Source organism: Fukomys damarensis, unplaced genomic scaffold (genome assembly GCF_012274545.1).
Source record: "Fukomys damarensis isolate Sample0158 unplaced genomic scaffold, DMR_v1.0_HiC HiC_scaffold_20, whole genome shotgun sequence".
NCBI classification, from domain to species: Eukaryota; Metazoa; Chordata; class Mammalia; order Rodentia; family Bathyergidae; genus Fukomys; species Fukomys damarensis.
In genome coordinates this window covers 17813447-17828129 of record NW_022900932.1, presented here as the reverse complement: position 1 = coordinate 17828129, position 14683 = coordinate 17813447, and the positions used below count along the sequence as shown (strand labels likewise).

General features: G+C 39.0%; 1 protein-coding gene across 9 annotated transcripts in view; it reads right to left on the bottom strand.

The window, feature by feature from the left end:
* Nucleotides 1–14683, bottom strand: part of Cfap70 (cilia and flagella associated protein 70) — a 59377-nt gene that overhangs the window by 43901 nt on the left and 793 nt on the right. For 4 of the 9 annotated variants that reach the window (XM_010606838.2, XM_010606857.2, XM_010606872.2 and 1 more), the window contains exons 2-7: nt 11794–11896; nt 10503–10689; nt 4148–4246; nt 3895–3974; nt 1837–2016; nt 322–504 (exon numbers count right to left, since the gene is read on the bottom strand). In XM_010606838.2, coding sequence (XP_010605140.1) covers nt 322–504; nt 1837–2016; nt 3895–3974; nt 4148–4246; nt 10503–10689; nt 11794–11856 — 792 coding nt within the window. In that variant the 5' untranslated portion in view covers nt 11857–11896. Of the gene's footprint in view, nt 1–321; nt 505–1836; nt 2017–3894; nt 3975–4147; nt 4247–10502; nt 10690–11793; nt 11897–14683 lie in introns of those variants that run through there. The other 5 variants (XM_033766543.1, XM_010606847.2, XM_010606891.2 and 2 more) reach the window with 5 other exon arrangements.

Here is a 14683-nt window from a genome sequence, read left to right as displayed (position 1 = left end):
AAAAAAAAAAAAAAAAAAAAGTGAGAGCTGGGCAGGTTGTGCATACCTGTAATCCCACCACTCAGGAGGCTGAGGCAGGAGGATCACAGTGAGTTCAAGGCTAGTCTTGGCTACATGGTAAGTTCAAGGCCAGCCTGACCAGAAAGCAAGACTTTATTACTAATTCAAAAAATAAGGTAAAAAGTAAATGTGACGCAAATTATTTCATTTGGTGAACTTGAGACACAGTTTCATCAGAATTAGATAATTTTTTTGACAAGTGACAGGCATACATAAGCTACAGTGATTCCCAAAGTACACACACTTCCAATATTACCTCACCTCAGGGTGATTGAGCTCTCCCTCCTCCTCCTCATAGGGGCCGCCCACAATGAAGGCATCTGGAATGTTATTGGCCCCTGGAGCAAGAATGTTAGCAATAGGCCATTTTTTGGGCCGGGGAACAGGTTCTCTTTCCCCTCCAAGCTTCAGGGTCCCATTTTTGAATAAAATAGGAGAGTCCTTCTACAAAGAAAAATACCACACAGGAGAAAAAATTGTAAAGGACACTGAATTGGACAAAAAAGACAATTTAAGTGTCTTTGCACTGGACTGCTGGGTGTTATCAAAGACACCTTTCCATGACTATGACTCCAGGCAGCAGTCGGTACCCTTCGTTGGCTTTGTTCATTTACAACACTGTAGTTTACAGTAACTGATAACACAAATTATTTCTTGTCCATAGTTATGCAAACATATTCTGTCCAGTGACAATGTAATTGGTTATAGCAAGTTTACTACAGTATTCCTGATGCCTATTTATGGGTTACTTCTTCAGATTCTCCTTTGACTGTTTTTACTGTTTTTCTCAGCAATTAAATAAAATTTTTCAAATTCTATCATTTTGTGTTTGTATAAGAGCCGTTATCATACTTGTTTTAAAACTGTGCTCTAAAAAGCAAACTAGCCACACATGGTGGCACACACCTAAAATCTCAGCACTTGGGAGGCTGAGGCAGGAGGATAACTGTGAATTCAAGGCCAGCTGAACTACATAGTGAAACCCTGTCTCAAAAAAAAAAAAAAAAAAAAGGGGGGGGGGGGGTTGAAGATGTAGCTCAAAAAAAAGGCCCCAGGGTCAATTCCCACTTAAAAAAAAAAAAAAAAAGAGCTGAACCTAAAGAAGCCTCAGAAGAAAGCACACAGAGGAGAATTCATCACACCGGATCTGACAATGATTTCTAGGATGCAATATCAAAAGCACAGGCAATAAAAGCTAAAAAGACAAATTTGACTTCGTGAGAATTTCAACTTTTGTGTATCAAAGGACACTAACAGAGTAAAAAGGCAACTCAGAATGGGAGAGATTACACGCAACTCGTATATCTGATAAGGGATTAATAACAAGAATATATGCAGATAGGCCGGGGATTTAGCTCAGCGGTTCGGTGGCCTGCCTTGCAAGTGCAAGGACCCGAGTTCAATCCCCGGTACCAAAAAAAAGAGAGACTATATGGAGAACTAAAACTACAATAAAAATACAAGCAGTCCAATTTTAAAATGGGTAAAAGACTTAACAGACATTTCTCCAAAGAAAATATACAAAATGGCCAATAAGCCCATGAAAAGATGCTCAAATATCATCAGCCACTAATCAGCACAATCTATGGCTAGTATGTAAATTATAAATACTAAAATATGTACTGGATATATAACATAAACTTTATTTTTTAAGCCTCAAATAGATCTCAGTCGCTAGCAGAATGATGTGTCGAATGTAATCTTAGCCAGTGAGGAAGAGATGCGCAGAGTGCAGACACCCTTGAATCCACGTAAACGTTGGCAGTGGCGTTTTACCTCTCCGAGCGCGGGAACTTGCAGACCCACCATGTAGTTCTGCGGAGGCCCTAGTGGATTGAAGGACTCAGGCACAGAGTAAGCAGCCTCCAAGGTGACCTTCAGTAGATTGCTCCCCGTGGCCTGGGCTGTGCTCAGTAAGGGCTCTGCCACAAACACTTTAACTTGAAGACTGCACTGCTGTAAAAGGTGAAAATTATGTAGCATTTTGAAAACTGCCTCTCTTTTTGTTTGCATTATCTCAAAATATCATCATTCAAAATAAGATCAAACTGATTTCCAAACAGAAGAACAAAATAATTTTCTCCAGTTCCTGTAAATTAAGGAAAGAGTCAAAAAGAGAACCTTATCCCTGCCCAAAGGCCCTTCCTACTGCGCCAAACACTTGGAAGAGGAATTATAAGACTGGATGATTCCATACTTCGATACCAACCGTAGCTGCACATGAATGAACTGGGGTGCTTTTGCCTATATTTATGATTACTCTTATAATTTACTGATAATGTTTTATAATAAAATATTTTTTCAAATATATATACAAATCCATATATAAACATGTCTGTATCTCTGCTATTTTCACACAGAATACAAAATAAAATGGTTTGTCTGTTTTGAGACAGGGTCTTGCTTTATAGTGCGGGCCAGTTTTGAACTCCGCTGTGTAGCTGGGCGGGCCTCAGACTCACAGTGATCCTTCTGCCTCCCGAATGCTGAGATTATGGGCGTGTACCATCACACCTGGCTAAAATGTGTTCTGATTGCTAATCTGATGCTAGGCACTTTTACAATAGCACTAGGGATATAAAGATGAAGAAGACATGGTTCCATTCATTATGAAATTTATGTTAATGTCCCATGTTTTATGACAAATGCTACAACACAGAACTGCACAAAATGTTCCAGTTGAGAAGCACCAAGGAGGAAGTAAATAATTTTTAGGCAGGGGAGAAGTAAATCATAAAATCTGAAATGCATTTTATGGAATGAGTGGGAATTTGCAACCTAGAAGCAGAGGAAGGAAAGAGAAAACAGTTCTGGATCAAGAGAAAAGTTGTTGCCAGGGTTTAGCTCAGTGGCACCGCGCCTGCCTTGCAAGTGCAAGACCCTGAGTTTGATTCTCCGTACAAAAAAAAAGAGAGAAGTTGGTGTAAAAGGGGAGGAAAACAGTATGATATATTTATTCAGCTCAGGGCTAAGTGGGTCAGGATTCTAGAGCATAAAATACAAACAGGAGCAGAGAGAGGAGGTGAAGGGAGAGGCTCCGATGGACTATGCCTGCCTGTTAAGGGATCTGGACCTTATGATATACAAAGGGGTAAATCCATAAGCCACCACATCATACTGACAGGCAGAGAGGTGATCGGAGTCACTTTGAAACTGTACAAGCACTGGGAAGGTGGATCTGGAGGGAGGCAAGGGCAGGTCCAAGATCACTTGTCATGAGCAAGGTGAGAAAGGGTGAGGCAGTAAGAGTAGGAACAAAGCTAAAAAGAAAGCCTCTGAAGCCACTCAGGAGACGGAAAAGTCTGGATTTGGAGATTGGTTGCAGTTGGGATCTGAGGGAGAAGCCATGGATGTCACTTAGGATTTACAGGTGATGCCAGCAGCCAAAGTAACTACCATAGGGATGGATTTCAGTGGTAGGACACTAGCCTAGCATGGGCAAGACCCTGGGTTCAATCTTCAGCACAATAAAATAAAATAATCTTTCTAAAAATAAGGGCTGAGGATGTAGCACATCGGCACAGCGCCTACTTGGCAGAACGCAAGGCCCTGAGTGTGATTCCCAGTACCAAAAAAATAAATAATCAGCCTGTGATTTTGGGCTCTTGGAAGTTAGGACTCTGCCTTACTCATCTGTTTCCCAGACCTCTCACTGGATGTGCTGTGAAAAGAGCACAAAATGACTAAGAGAAGAACGGACAGAGATCAGCGGTAGGGCACTAGCCCAGCGTGTGCAAGGCCCATGAACTGGACTCAACTGAAAGGAACCTTAATTGCAGATGGACTCGTTACACGGAGGGGCAGGCTGAAATACTGAGCTACAACTCTGATTACCTTAAAGCCTGGTCGAGGAGTTTCCAAGGGTGAGCCCTGCACCAGGTGTAAAGGGACCATCACTTCAAATGAAGTCTCTCCTGGGAACAGAGGCAAAAAGAAGGGTTGGTTGTGTTAGTATACTACCAACAGAGATGAGTGGGCTCATTTTCCTCAAAACTTCTAAATGCAATGAGGCTGAGGTTTGTGAGTCTGTGGAGCAAAGTTTTGTGAACTTGGCTATTTCTCCTTTTAGGCAAACCAAGCATCTGACCTTCCAGTAAAGGAAGAAGGTCCACCACGGATTGACCAAGAACTAAGGTCTTCTCATCTTTTTGTTTCTTTTCCTTTGGTAAAACTTCAGTCATGGTTACTAGAAAAATCAAAACAAACAGAATGAGAACATTTCTAACTCATCTCTCACATAATCAAGGTGCAGCAAGCAAAGCACTCTCAAAGAAATGGAAGAAAAATTAACTCGGGCGGCGGGTGCAGCTACGTGCATAGCTTCTGTGAGGCCCTGGGTTTGACCTCCAACACTTGGAAGAAACAACATGAAACCCAAGACCCCAACATCAGTGACTTCAGCACAAAGTACTAAACGGCCCTGGAGACCTTTTAACTTTTGCCTGCAAATTATATGAAGGGACATTTGCCTTTTGTCTAGAAATGAATTGTAAATTGTATCCCACTTTGTGGTTTGTCTTTTATAGCTGCTTATGTAAAATATACTCCTAGCTCCCATGTTGATTCACTTTTTTTTTTTTTTTGTATTGGGGATTAGAACTCAGGTCCTTGCACTTTCGAGGCAGGAAGCAGAACCACTGAGCTAAATGCCCAGCCCCATGTTGATTCTATGCTTGTGAAAGGCTTTGCCAGACTATGATTAGTTAATTCTGTAATTTCTTATGATATTTACATAGTTTAAGTTTTTATACATATTTTATCGGTCTAGAATTTAAGTATAATTTTGAGCTTGGTCACTCCTCCCCCCCCACACACACAGATACCCAGGTGTCTTCACATCCTTTATTATATAATCTATCTTTTCACCTACTGATTTGCATAGCACCTGAGTCTGATGCTAATTTACCAGAAGCACTGATGATTGTATCTGGACCTTTTAGTCTGTCCCCGTTATCTGCATGACTGTGCAAGTCTCATTATCACTCTGTTTTATTGAGGGTTTTGTACTATGTTTTACTATTATATTCCACTAATAACTCTTATTATCCTTCTTTTCAGAATTTCCTGATCATCTTTTCAAAATCTTTTTTCTAAAAGAGTTCTAGAATTTAAAGAATAATGGCAGAATTAGAGATAATATTAAATTTACAGATAAACGTAGGAGAAATGACATCTTTATAATATTGATCATTCCTAAGAACATGGTTTTCTTTTCTGTTTTGTTCAGCTTTTATGTCCCTCAACAGTATTTTCTTTATAGTTGTTTGAATCAGGATCCAAATAACTAAAAACTTTTGGGACCACTTTTCACACACCTTCATTTTAAAATATACACAGAGGTCTAAAGTTATGTGGTCTGGGTCTCACCCCAGCACCCCAAGTGATGGGTTACGTGCATGTACCTCCACACTCAGCTGTACATCCTCTGTGGTGAAATGTTTTTTTGCCTATTTTCTAACTGGATTGTTTGGTTTCTGGTGGTTTTTTTTTTTCTGCTGAGTTTTGCAAGTTCTTTATATATTCTGGATATCAGTGTCGTTTCAAAGTGTGTTTTGCAAATACTTTCTGTCCTTCTGTAGTCTGTCACAGAGAGTTTTTTAAATTATAATGAAGTCCAATTCATTATTTTTTCTATTATTTAAAAAAAATTATTGGTACATATTTGTAGTACATAATGATTGAATTCCTCGTGGGGAGTCGGTACATGTAAATGACATTACTTAGTTCATTTTTTAACCTCTCCCCACCCCCACCCCTCACAGCATCTCTTGGACCCCTAACTAGAGACTCACAATCTCCTCCCCTTTAAATCTCATTGTCCTCTCCTTTCTCCTCCTCCCTCAGTCTCGGTCCCTTCCCAAATACCAAAAATCCATCTTGTTATCTCCTATCCTTTATCTTTTATTTTGCACTTTATTTATTTGGAGGGGTACTGGGGATCGAACTTGGGACCTTGCACTTACGAGGCAGGTGGTGGAACCACTGAGCTAAATCCCCAGCTCTGCACTTTAATTATATATTGAGGTTTTTAGATAAGAGAAACCATGCCACTATGGCCTCAAGTTTGTTTATTGATCACGTTTTTGGTCTTCAGTCTAAAAGCTCTTTGTCTTCCTCACAAGTACAAGGTCCTGAGTTCGATCCCCAGTGCAAAAAAAAAAGAAAGAAAGAAAGAGAAAAAAAAAGCTCTTTGTCTTATTTTAGGTCCCGAAGATTTTCTCCTATGATTTTTTTTTTTTTTCCAGTACCAAGGATTGAACTCAGGAGCTTACACTTGCAAGGCAGGCGGCAGCACCACCGAGCTAAATCCCCAACCCACGTATGATTTTTTTTTTCTTAACATTGTGGAGCCTTATAGTTTACATTAAACTCTGTGATCTATTTTAAGCTAATTTTGTGTAAGCTGTGAAAGAAGTTATGGCTCATTTCTTTATCTGTAGAGGTCCAGTTGCTCTAGCATCATTTCCAGAAAGGCTACATTTCCTCCAATGAATTGGGTTTACATTGTAAAAAGAAAAAAAAGATGGACATTCTATTCCATTGATCTATATATCTATTTTTCCACCAATAATACACAGTTTTGATTTGGATGCTACATAGTAAGTCTTGAAATCAAGGTACTGATCTTTTCAACTCTGTTTTATCAAAATTGTTTTACCTTTTGTAGTTCTTCTGCTTTTCCATACAAACTTAAGAATAATTTTATGTATAGCTACAAAAATATTGCTGGGATTTTGAGAAGAATTATATTCAATGTGTATATTAATCTGGGGAAAACTGACATTTTAACTTCCCAATTCATGGACATGGTATATCTCTCCATTTCTACGGATCTCCTATATATTAGGTTAACACTATTTCAATTTGGAAGCAATTATAAAAGGTATTTTTGCAGAGGGTACTGGGGATCAAACTCGGGTCCTTGTGCTTGCAAGGCAGGCGGTAGAACCTCTGAGCTAAATCCCTGGCCCTAAAAGGTATTTTTAATATTTATGTCAATGCATGGGCCGGGGATTTAGCTCAGTGGTTCCGGCACCTGCCTCGCAAATGCAAGGATCTGAGTTCGATCCCCAGTACCAAAAAATAAAACCCAATATTTATGTCGATGTATTTATAACTGGTATACAGATATTTACTCATTTAACAACTATTTGTTTAACTACTGTTCAGATTTATAAATGAGTCACACAGTTTGGACTTACCACCTTCACTCAGATTTATGACATCTTTTTTTCTGTACAATTCTGTACATCTTATTTATAGAGTCTCTATATCTTTTTTGTAAAGAATATCTTGTTTAGCTGGGCGTGGTGGCACATGCCTATAATCCTAGCACTCGGGAGGCTGAGGCAGGAGGATTGCTATGTGTTCAAGACCAGCCTGGGCTACATAGTGAGTTCCAGGTCAGTCTCAACTACATAGTGAGACCCTGTCCAAAAAACAAACAAACAAAAAAAGTATATCTTATTTATATAGTACTATAATTTTTGTTCATTGTACTGTACAGTATAGTACTGTAGTTTTATGTTCTGCTATATATTATAGTACTACATGTAGGAGTTATGCAAATAGAGCCAGGGAAGGTAGCTTGTGCCTATAACTCTAGCACCTCACTGCAAGTTTGAGGCTAGTTTGGACTACATAGTGAGTTCAAGGCCAGCCTGGACTGTGTAGCAAGACACTGTCTCAAAAAAAAAAAAAGAATTATGCCTTCTCCACTGTTAGTGGGAATGCAGACTGGTGCAAGCACTGTGGAAATCAGGATATAGATTTGGGGAGGGTACCAGGGATTGAACTCAGGTCCTTTCACTTTCAAGGCAGATAGCAGAACCACTGAGCTAAATCCCCAGCCAACCACTGTGGAAATCAATATGGAGATACCTCAAAGAACTAGGATTAGAGGTCCCATTTGACCCAGCCATCCCTCTGTTGGGTATCTTTCCAAAAGAATTAAAAGAATTATACCACAGCAATATATGCTCACCCATGTTTATAGCAGCACAGTCTGTAATAGCTAAAACTTGGAAACAACCCAACTGCCCATCAACTGGAGACTGGATAAAGAAGATGTAGTTTTTCTATAAAATGGAGTACTACTCAGCCACAAAGAATGAGAAACTAGAAACATTTATAGCTAAATGGATGTCCATTAAGGTATACTCTTAAGTGAAATGAATAGGACACATGAGTAAATACCAAATATTTTCTCTGGTGTGAAAAACTACAAGTGTAAATAAAGTTCAAATGGTATAATTGAGAGTGTGAAATAGGAAGAAAATGGCTAAAGGGGAAGTGGGAAGGGGAGGGGAAGGGAAATAAGGGAAAAGAAAAAATGTGAAAATAGGAAAAAAATGGAAGCAAAGTCTCTGTAAATGGGGAAGGGTGAAGGGGGTAAAGGGAGGGCAGGGGTATGGGGGAAAATAAGAACGGAGACATATCATGTAAAGGTACAAGATCCCAATGATAAATGTAGCTGTACTGTTTGCTTTAAATGTACCAATAAACTTAATGGGGAAAACCAAACAAAAAATAATAATTTTTTAAAAAAGAATTATGCAAACAAAAGCAAACTTATAAAGTTAGAGTCATTTTTGACCATTTCTTTATTCTTAATATTGTATATACTATATAAAATTCCTCATTTAGCAATGAATTCAATTAACAACTTAGTTGCAGGACCACAACTCAGTTGTTAAACAAGGAATATTTGTACATTAATTTTGGTATATTATCTTTTTTCCTGTGATCTTGTGTAACTTACTTTTTATTTTTACAAGTGCTCTAGATTCCTTGATGTTTTCTACATGGATCATCATACCATATCTGCAAATACCAGCAGTTTTATTTCTTCCTTTCGGATCTGTGTGCCTTATATTTTCTTTCTAATTGCTTTGTCTAACTTTTGTTTTGTTTTGTATTTGGTACTAGGGATTGAACTCAGGTCCTTGCACTTGTGAGGCAGGTGGCAGCACCACTGAGCTAAACCCCAGCCCTGCCTTGTCTAACTTTTATGTCAGTAATGACAGACAAGGGCCTGAAGTTTTCCCTTTTTGTATAATCTTTGTCTAGTTTTGGCATCAGAATAATATTAGCTTCCATAAGTAAACTGAAATGTTTTCTATTTTCTAGATGAGATTATGTAAAATTAGTGTTAGTTCATTAAACAATTGGTAGGACTGGGGATTTAGCTCAGTGGTTCTACCACCTACCTTGCAAGCACAAGGACCTGAGTTCTATCCCCAGTACAAACAAATAAGCAAACAAACAAACAAAAAAAATTGGTAGAATTCCTCAGAGAAACTATTTAGGACTGGATTGAGGGATTTTAACTTATAAATTCAATTTTAAGCCAGCCATAGTGGCACATGCCTATAATTCTAGTACTTGGGAGGCAGAGATAGGAGGTTCAAGGTCAGCCTGGGCTACTTAGTGAGTTCCAAGTCAATCTAGGCTACATAGCAAGACTCTCCCAAAAACAAACAAACAAAAAAACCCACACACAAACAAAATTTAATCTCCTTGATAGATATAGGGCTATTTAATATGAAAACTTGTGGGGATTCTCCTGCCTCAACCTCCTGAGTGCTGGGATTACAAGCATGGGCCACCATGCCTGTCTATCTAGTTCATCTTGCACGTGTGTGGTTTGTGTTTTCTTGAGGAACTGGTCCATTTCAGTACTTTGGTATTTCTTCTTTCTTTTCCATTAGTACATGTACAGTACATGATGTTTGCCTTCCTTGTGTGGAGTTGGTACAAGTACGTAACACATCTTAATTCCTTTTTTTCATCCCTTTCCTCTCCCCTTCCCCTCCCTCCAACTCTTGATCCCCTTCCCATCTGAGAATGATCTATCTCTCTACTTCCTATTATCTATCTTTTATTTTGCTCATTAGTTATACATTAGATTACTCATGTATATTACAAAACATGTGATAAGTATGTCCCAAATTTTGTTTTTTCCTTTTTTTTTTTCTCTTCGAAATTTGGCAACCCTACATATAGGAATATAAAGGAGACGCTCCCAACTCAACTTATAAGATAAAAGCTGTAAAACTCAGTCACGTATCAGAAAGTGTTGGATAAAAATTAGTTAAAATTGGGTCATAGTGACTCCTGCCAGAAGCAAGTAGGACTTAATATACTGCATTATTCCTCAGTAGGGAAGTAAAGTGCATTCAACAGTCCCAACAACAGCAAGGCATGGCTGTGCATACCTGTACTCACAGCACTTGGGAAGCTAAGGCAGGAGCATCAAGGGTTCAAGTCCAGGGCCAGGGATTTCGCTCAGTGGTTCTGCTGCCTGCCTCACAAGTGCAAGGACCGGAGTTTGATCCCTGGTACCAAAAAAAAAAAAAAAAAAAAAATCCCCAAAATAGCTAATACCTCATATCCTCATAACATACTCACATACTAGCATTTTTACAACCACAAGGACTTACAGAATACAGGTTTGTGGGCGATGTCATCTAAAGTGATTCCTCCTTCAGGACTGAACTCAAAACTGCTAGTGAAGTTGTACTTTGCAGTTCCATCGGGAGAAACAGTAGTTTTTGCAGAGTCTCCTAGAACCACCTGGTTGAATTCTGTACGAATAATAGTAACTGGAGTATCTCCTTTCGAGCCTTTCTGTTGGCGGAGACATATCACTTTACAATTATACTGTAGAGAATTTTTGTACTCATCTGGCAACATATTTTGACCAGGAGTAAGTTGCATTTTCTGTTTTTCCTTAATAAGCTATTCACAAATACATATGGAGAAAGTGGAAAATTGTTAAACAAATCTAGTTGCAACTAAATGCAATATTCCATTTAAATGGCATTATGTTAGAGTTGTAAAAAACAGCACAGCATTTATTGTATTTTATCTGATTATAAAAGTATATCGTGGAGTATTTGGAAAAGTGAGAAAATCACAAAGAAAATTAAATTACCTGTAATCTTACTCTAATGTGAAAGTACTATTAATACTTTTAAATATACATTCTAGGGCTAGGGATTTATCTCGGTGGTACCATGCCTGTCTCACATGTGCAAGGTCCTGAGTTTGATCACCAGTACCCACTACCCAAAAATCTAGTATTTTTAAATATACATTTTAATGTTTAGCTGTGAATATATACATATATATATATATATAATATTTTATTTGTACATTTAAAAAAAAGTAGAGCTCATTAATTATAGCATCTTGTTATTTTGTTTGTTTTTGAGACAGGGTCTCACCATGTAATTCAGGCTGGCCTTGAGCTCACTGTGTAGCCCAGGCTGGCCTCAAACTTGTGGTAATCCTCCTGCCTCAGCCTCCCAAGTGCTGGGATCACAGGTGTGCACCACCATGCTCAGCTACATCTTCTTTTTGGAACAAACATTTTAAAACTAAAAAATACTGCATACTTTGCCATTTCATTATTCTCCTAAATGAATCACAAGATAAACTCTGGGAGAACTTAAATCCTTCTCAGGCAAAAAGGAGAAAAAAGAAATTATGAACTTCTCTCTAAGAAAACTAAAACTACTTCTTGTTTCACCCCTGTTAAATGTAGTATTCAAATTGCCAGGTATTTTAGTCAGACAGTAATGTGACTTGTTGGCCACAGTCCGACAGTAGGTATACGGAGAAGGAAATGGCTAAATCAGAAGGTTTAGAGGTTGGAAATAATGCAAAACTCCATTCCTCCCCTGATGCTTTTGAACCAGGGACACTGTGGATTTCCAGAAATAATTTTACCAAATCATATCCATCTGTCACAGTGATCTGCACCACTCTGCCTACGGATGGCACCTGTTCCATCGCAGCTGTTGGGCAGAGTGCCTCTGGTCTTCTTTGGTTTCTGTAAAGAGAGTAGATGAACATGTCCCCTCATGTAGCATAGCTGCATAAGTACCCATATTGCAGCAGAACCAACCGTAGGACTAAGGACATGCTGTCATCCAGTATTATTTTGTACCCTGTTGCTGGACAGGCAGTGCTTTAGGGAACTGGTCACAAGTATGACTCCATTGGTTGGTGCTAAAAAGATTCTTTTATCTGTTAAATGTAACTAATCTATGGAGTGCAAATTATCACAGGAGAGACAGCAGGAGGAGCACCGTCTCACCACCTCCTACCTCCCACATCCTTCACAATGCTTTCTGGTCACTCTTTTTCAGTTTGCAAATCCGAGAGCCAGGCAGTGGCACAGCTAGCTACTTAGGATACTGAGGCAGGAGGACTGCAAATCTGAAGACAGTCTTGGCAACACACACAAAAAAGCCTCATCTCAAAAACAAAACAAAATAATTTTATCAGTTTGACAAAAATATTGAGAGCAAAGAAAGAGATACATAACATGACAGTTGGTTGGAAAAGGTCTCAGCATGTCTCTTGTCAGATGTATTTTGTAATTATTTTTCATTTTTGCTTTCATTCTTTTTTTTTTTTTTTTTGGTACCAGGAATTGAACTTGGGTCCTTCCGCTTGCATGGCAGGCAGTGGAACCACTGAGCTAAATCCTTGGCCCTTTTTGAACTTGGGTCCTTGTGCTTGCGAGGCAGGTGGCAGAACTACTGAGCTACATCCCCGGCCCTTTCTAATTATTTTTCAATACTAAGACTCAAGTTCAGGGGCTGGGGATGTAGCTCTAGCTCAGTGGCACTGTGAAAGTGCCAGGTCCTAAGTTCAATCTCTGGTACTGCAAAAAAAAAAAAAAAAAAAAAGACTCAAGTCAAAAATAATTTTTTTTTTTTACAAAACATCATGTTTTCTAACTCAATATAAAGTAGAACTTATCTACACAATTCAAACTGAAGACATATTGAGCTAAATCTATCTAGGACTAGTGATACAAAAAAGAATACAGGGTCGGGGATTCAGCTCCGTGGTTCCAGTGCTTGCTTTGCAAGTGCAGGGACCCGAGTTTGATTCCCGATACCCCCTCCTAAAAAAAGAATACAGCCCCTACGCCTTCATATTTAATAATGCATACCTGTCTCTTCCTACAGCTCACATCATTTGTTCAACACCATGTCTTCAGGCTCTTTGCAGCCCAAGTGGCACTGAGAATTTCTTCAGTAAGTGTACACTTGAAAAACCTTTTGTACCATTCCCCTCCTTGCCACCAAATACTGTAGTACCACATGAACTGGGCCTCCATTGCCCTTCTGCTAGACTGTAACAAACGCCTCTGAACTGGTCTCCTGATTCCACTCATCCCACTTTCATTAAAATCATTAATGTTCTATTAAGTTTTTATTAAGCGAAGCATAGTGATAGGTGCTGAGGATATGAAAGGTAAAACATAAGTTCCTAAACCTCAAGGAATTAAAAATCTAATGAGGGGAAAAGACATATAAGTCATAATGTATATATGTGTATATATACACATATATGTATATATGTATATATATATATCCACATTTATATTTATTTATACAGAGTTATAATCTGTGTGATGGATACTTTGAAAGATGAATGGGCTGGGGACTTAGCTCAGTGGTTTCACCACCTGCCTTGCAAGAGCGAGGTCCTGAGTTTGATCCCCGGTTCCAAAAAAATAAGAAAAAGAAAAGAAAGAAAGATGAGGAACAAGAAAGTGGGAACCAAATCGGTGGGAAGAATGGATAGGGAATTTTTTCCATTTTTTTTTTTTTCAGTGTTAGGTTTGCACTCAGAACCCTGAGTCTGCTAGGCAAGTGTTCTACTGAGCAACATTCTCAGCCCCAGGAATTGACTTTGGACAATGGTTTACTATCACACCAGTGTACCAAGGGCTTATATATGTTATCTTGTATGTGTCCACTCTTCCAAGCAACTCTTGAGCCTCAATTTTAGGGAAAAGGAAACTGACCTTCAGACAAGATTGTTCTCTTTTTGCAGTATTTGGGACTGAACCCAGAGCCTTGGCACTGAGCTGCATCTCCAACCCTTTCAAATTTTTAAATTTTGAGCCAGGGTCTCACTAAGTTGTCCCAATGGGACTTGAACTTGCAGTCCTCCTGCTTCAGCCTCCCTCAGCACTAGGATTACGAGGTTGCCACAAGGTTTTTATCCTACTATTGGTCATATAGTAAGGAAGTGCTAAAGCTGAGACCGACTGGATTTGCCAATAGGTATGCGGGTGTGCATGTCGGGAAACGTTCTTGTAGGAGGTGACCTGGAGCTCAAAAAATAAAGACTAAAATGAAAGCTGTACCAGGCAGAAAGAAAAACTGTAAGAGATTCAGAAGTCAAAAAAAAACAAAACAAAACAAAACAAAAAAACCCACCAGAAGTAGGTCACATGGCTTGGTATGCTTGGATCACAGTGTGAAAAGAAATATGGAGAAAATGTGATTTATGAGATAAGCAGATAAAGCACAGATTTCATCATGGACCTGCCCTATTCTCCCTCCTTGCCAAATGAAGTCAAACTTGGTATTACACCCAAACCCTCTAGTTTCACCAACCCAGTCCTATGCTGTGACTTAGTGTTTTTCAGACTGCAGACACTTAGTCATGCTTATAACTTTGCTTCTTTTGTTCTTCCTGTAACTACCCTTCTCTTTCTCTCCGCTGCAGCTCCACTAGGCAAATCCTATTCATTTTGCTCAAATGCTTTCTAGTCCTTGAGTCTTCCCATTTGCCTTTCCTATGAATTTTA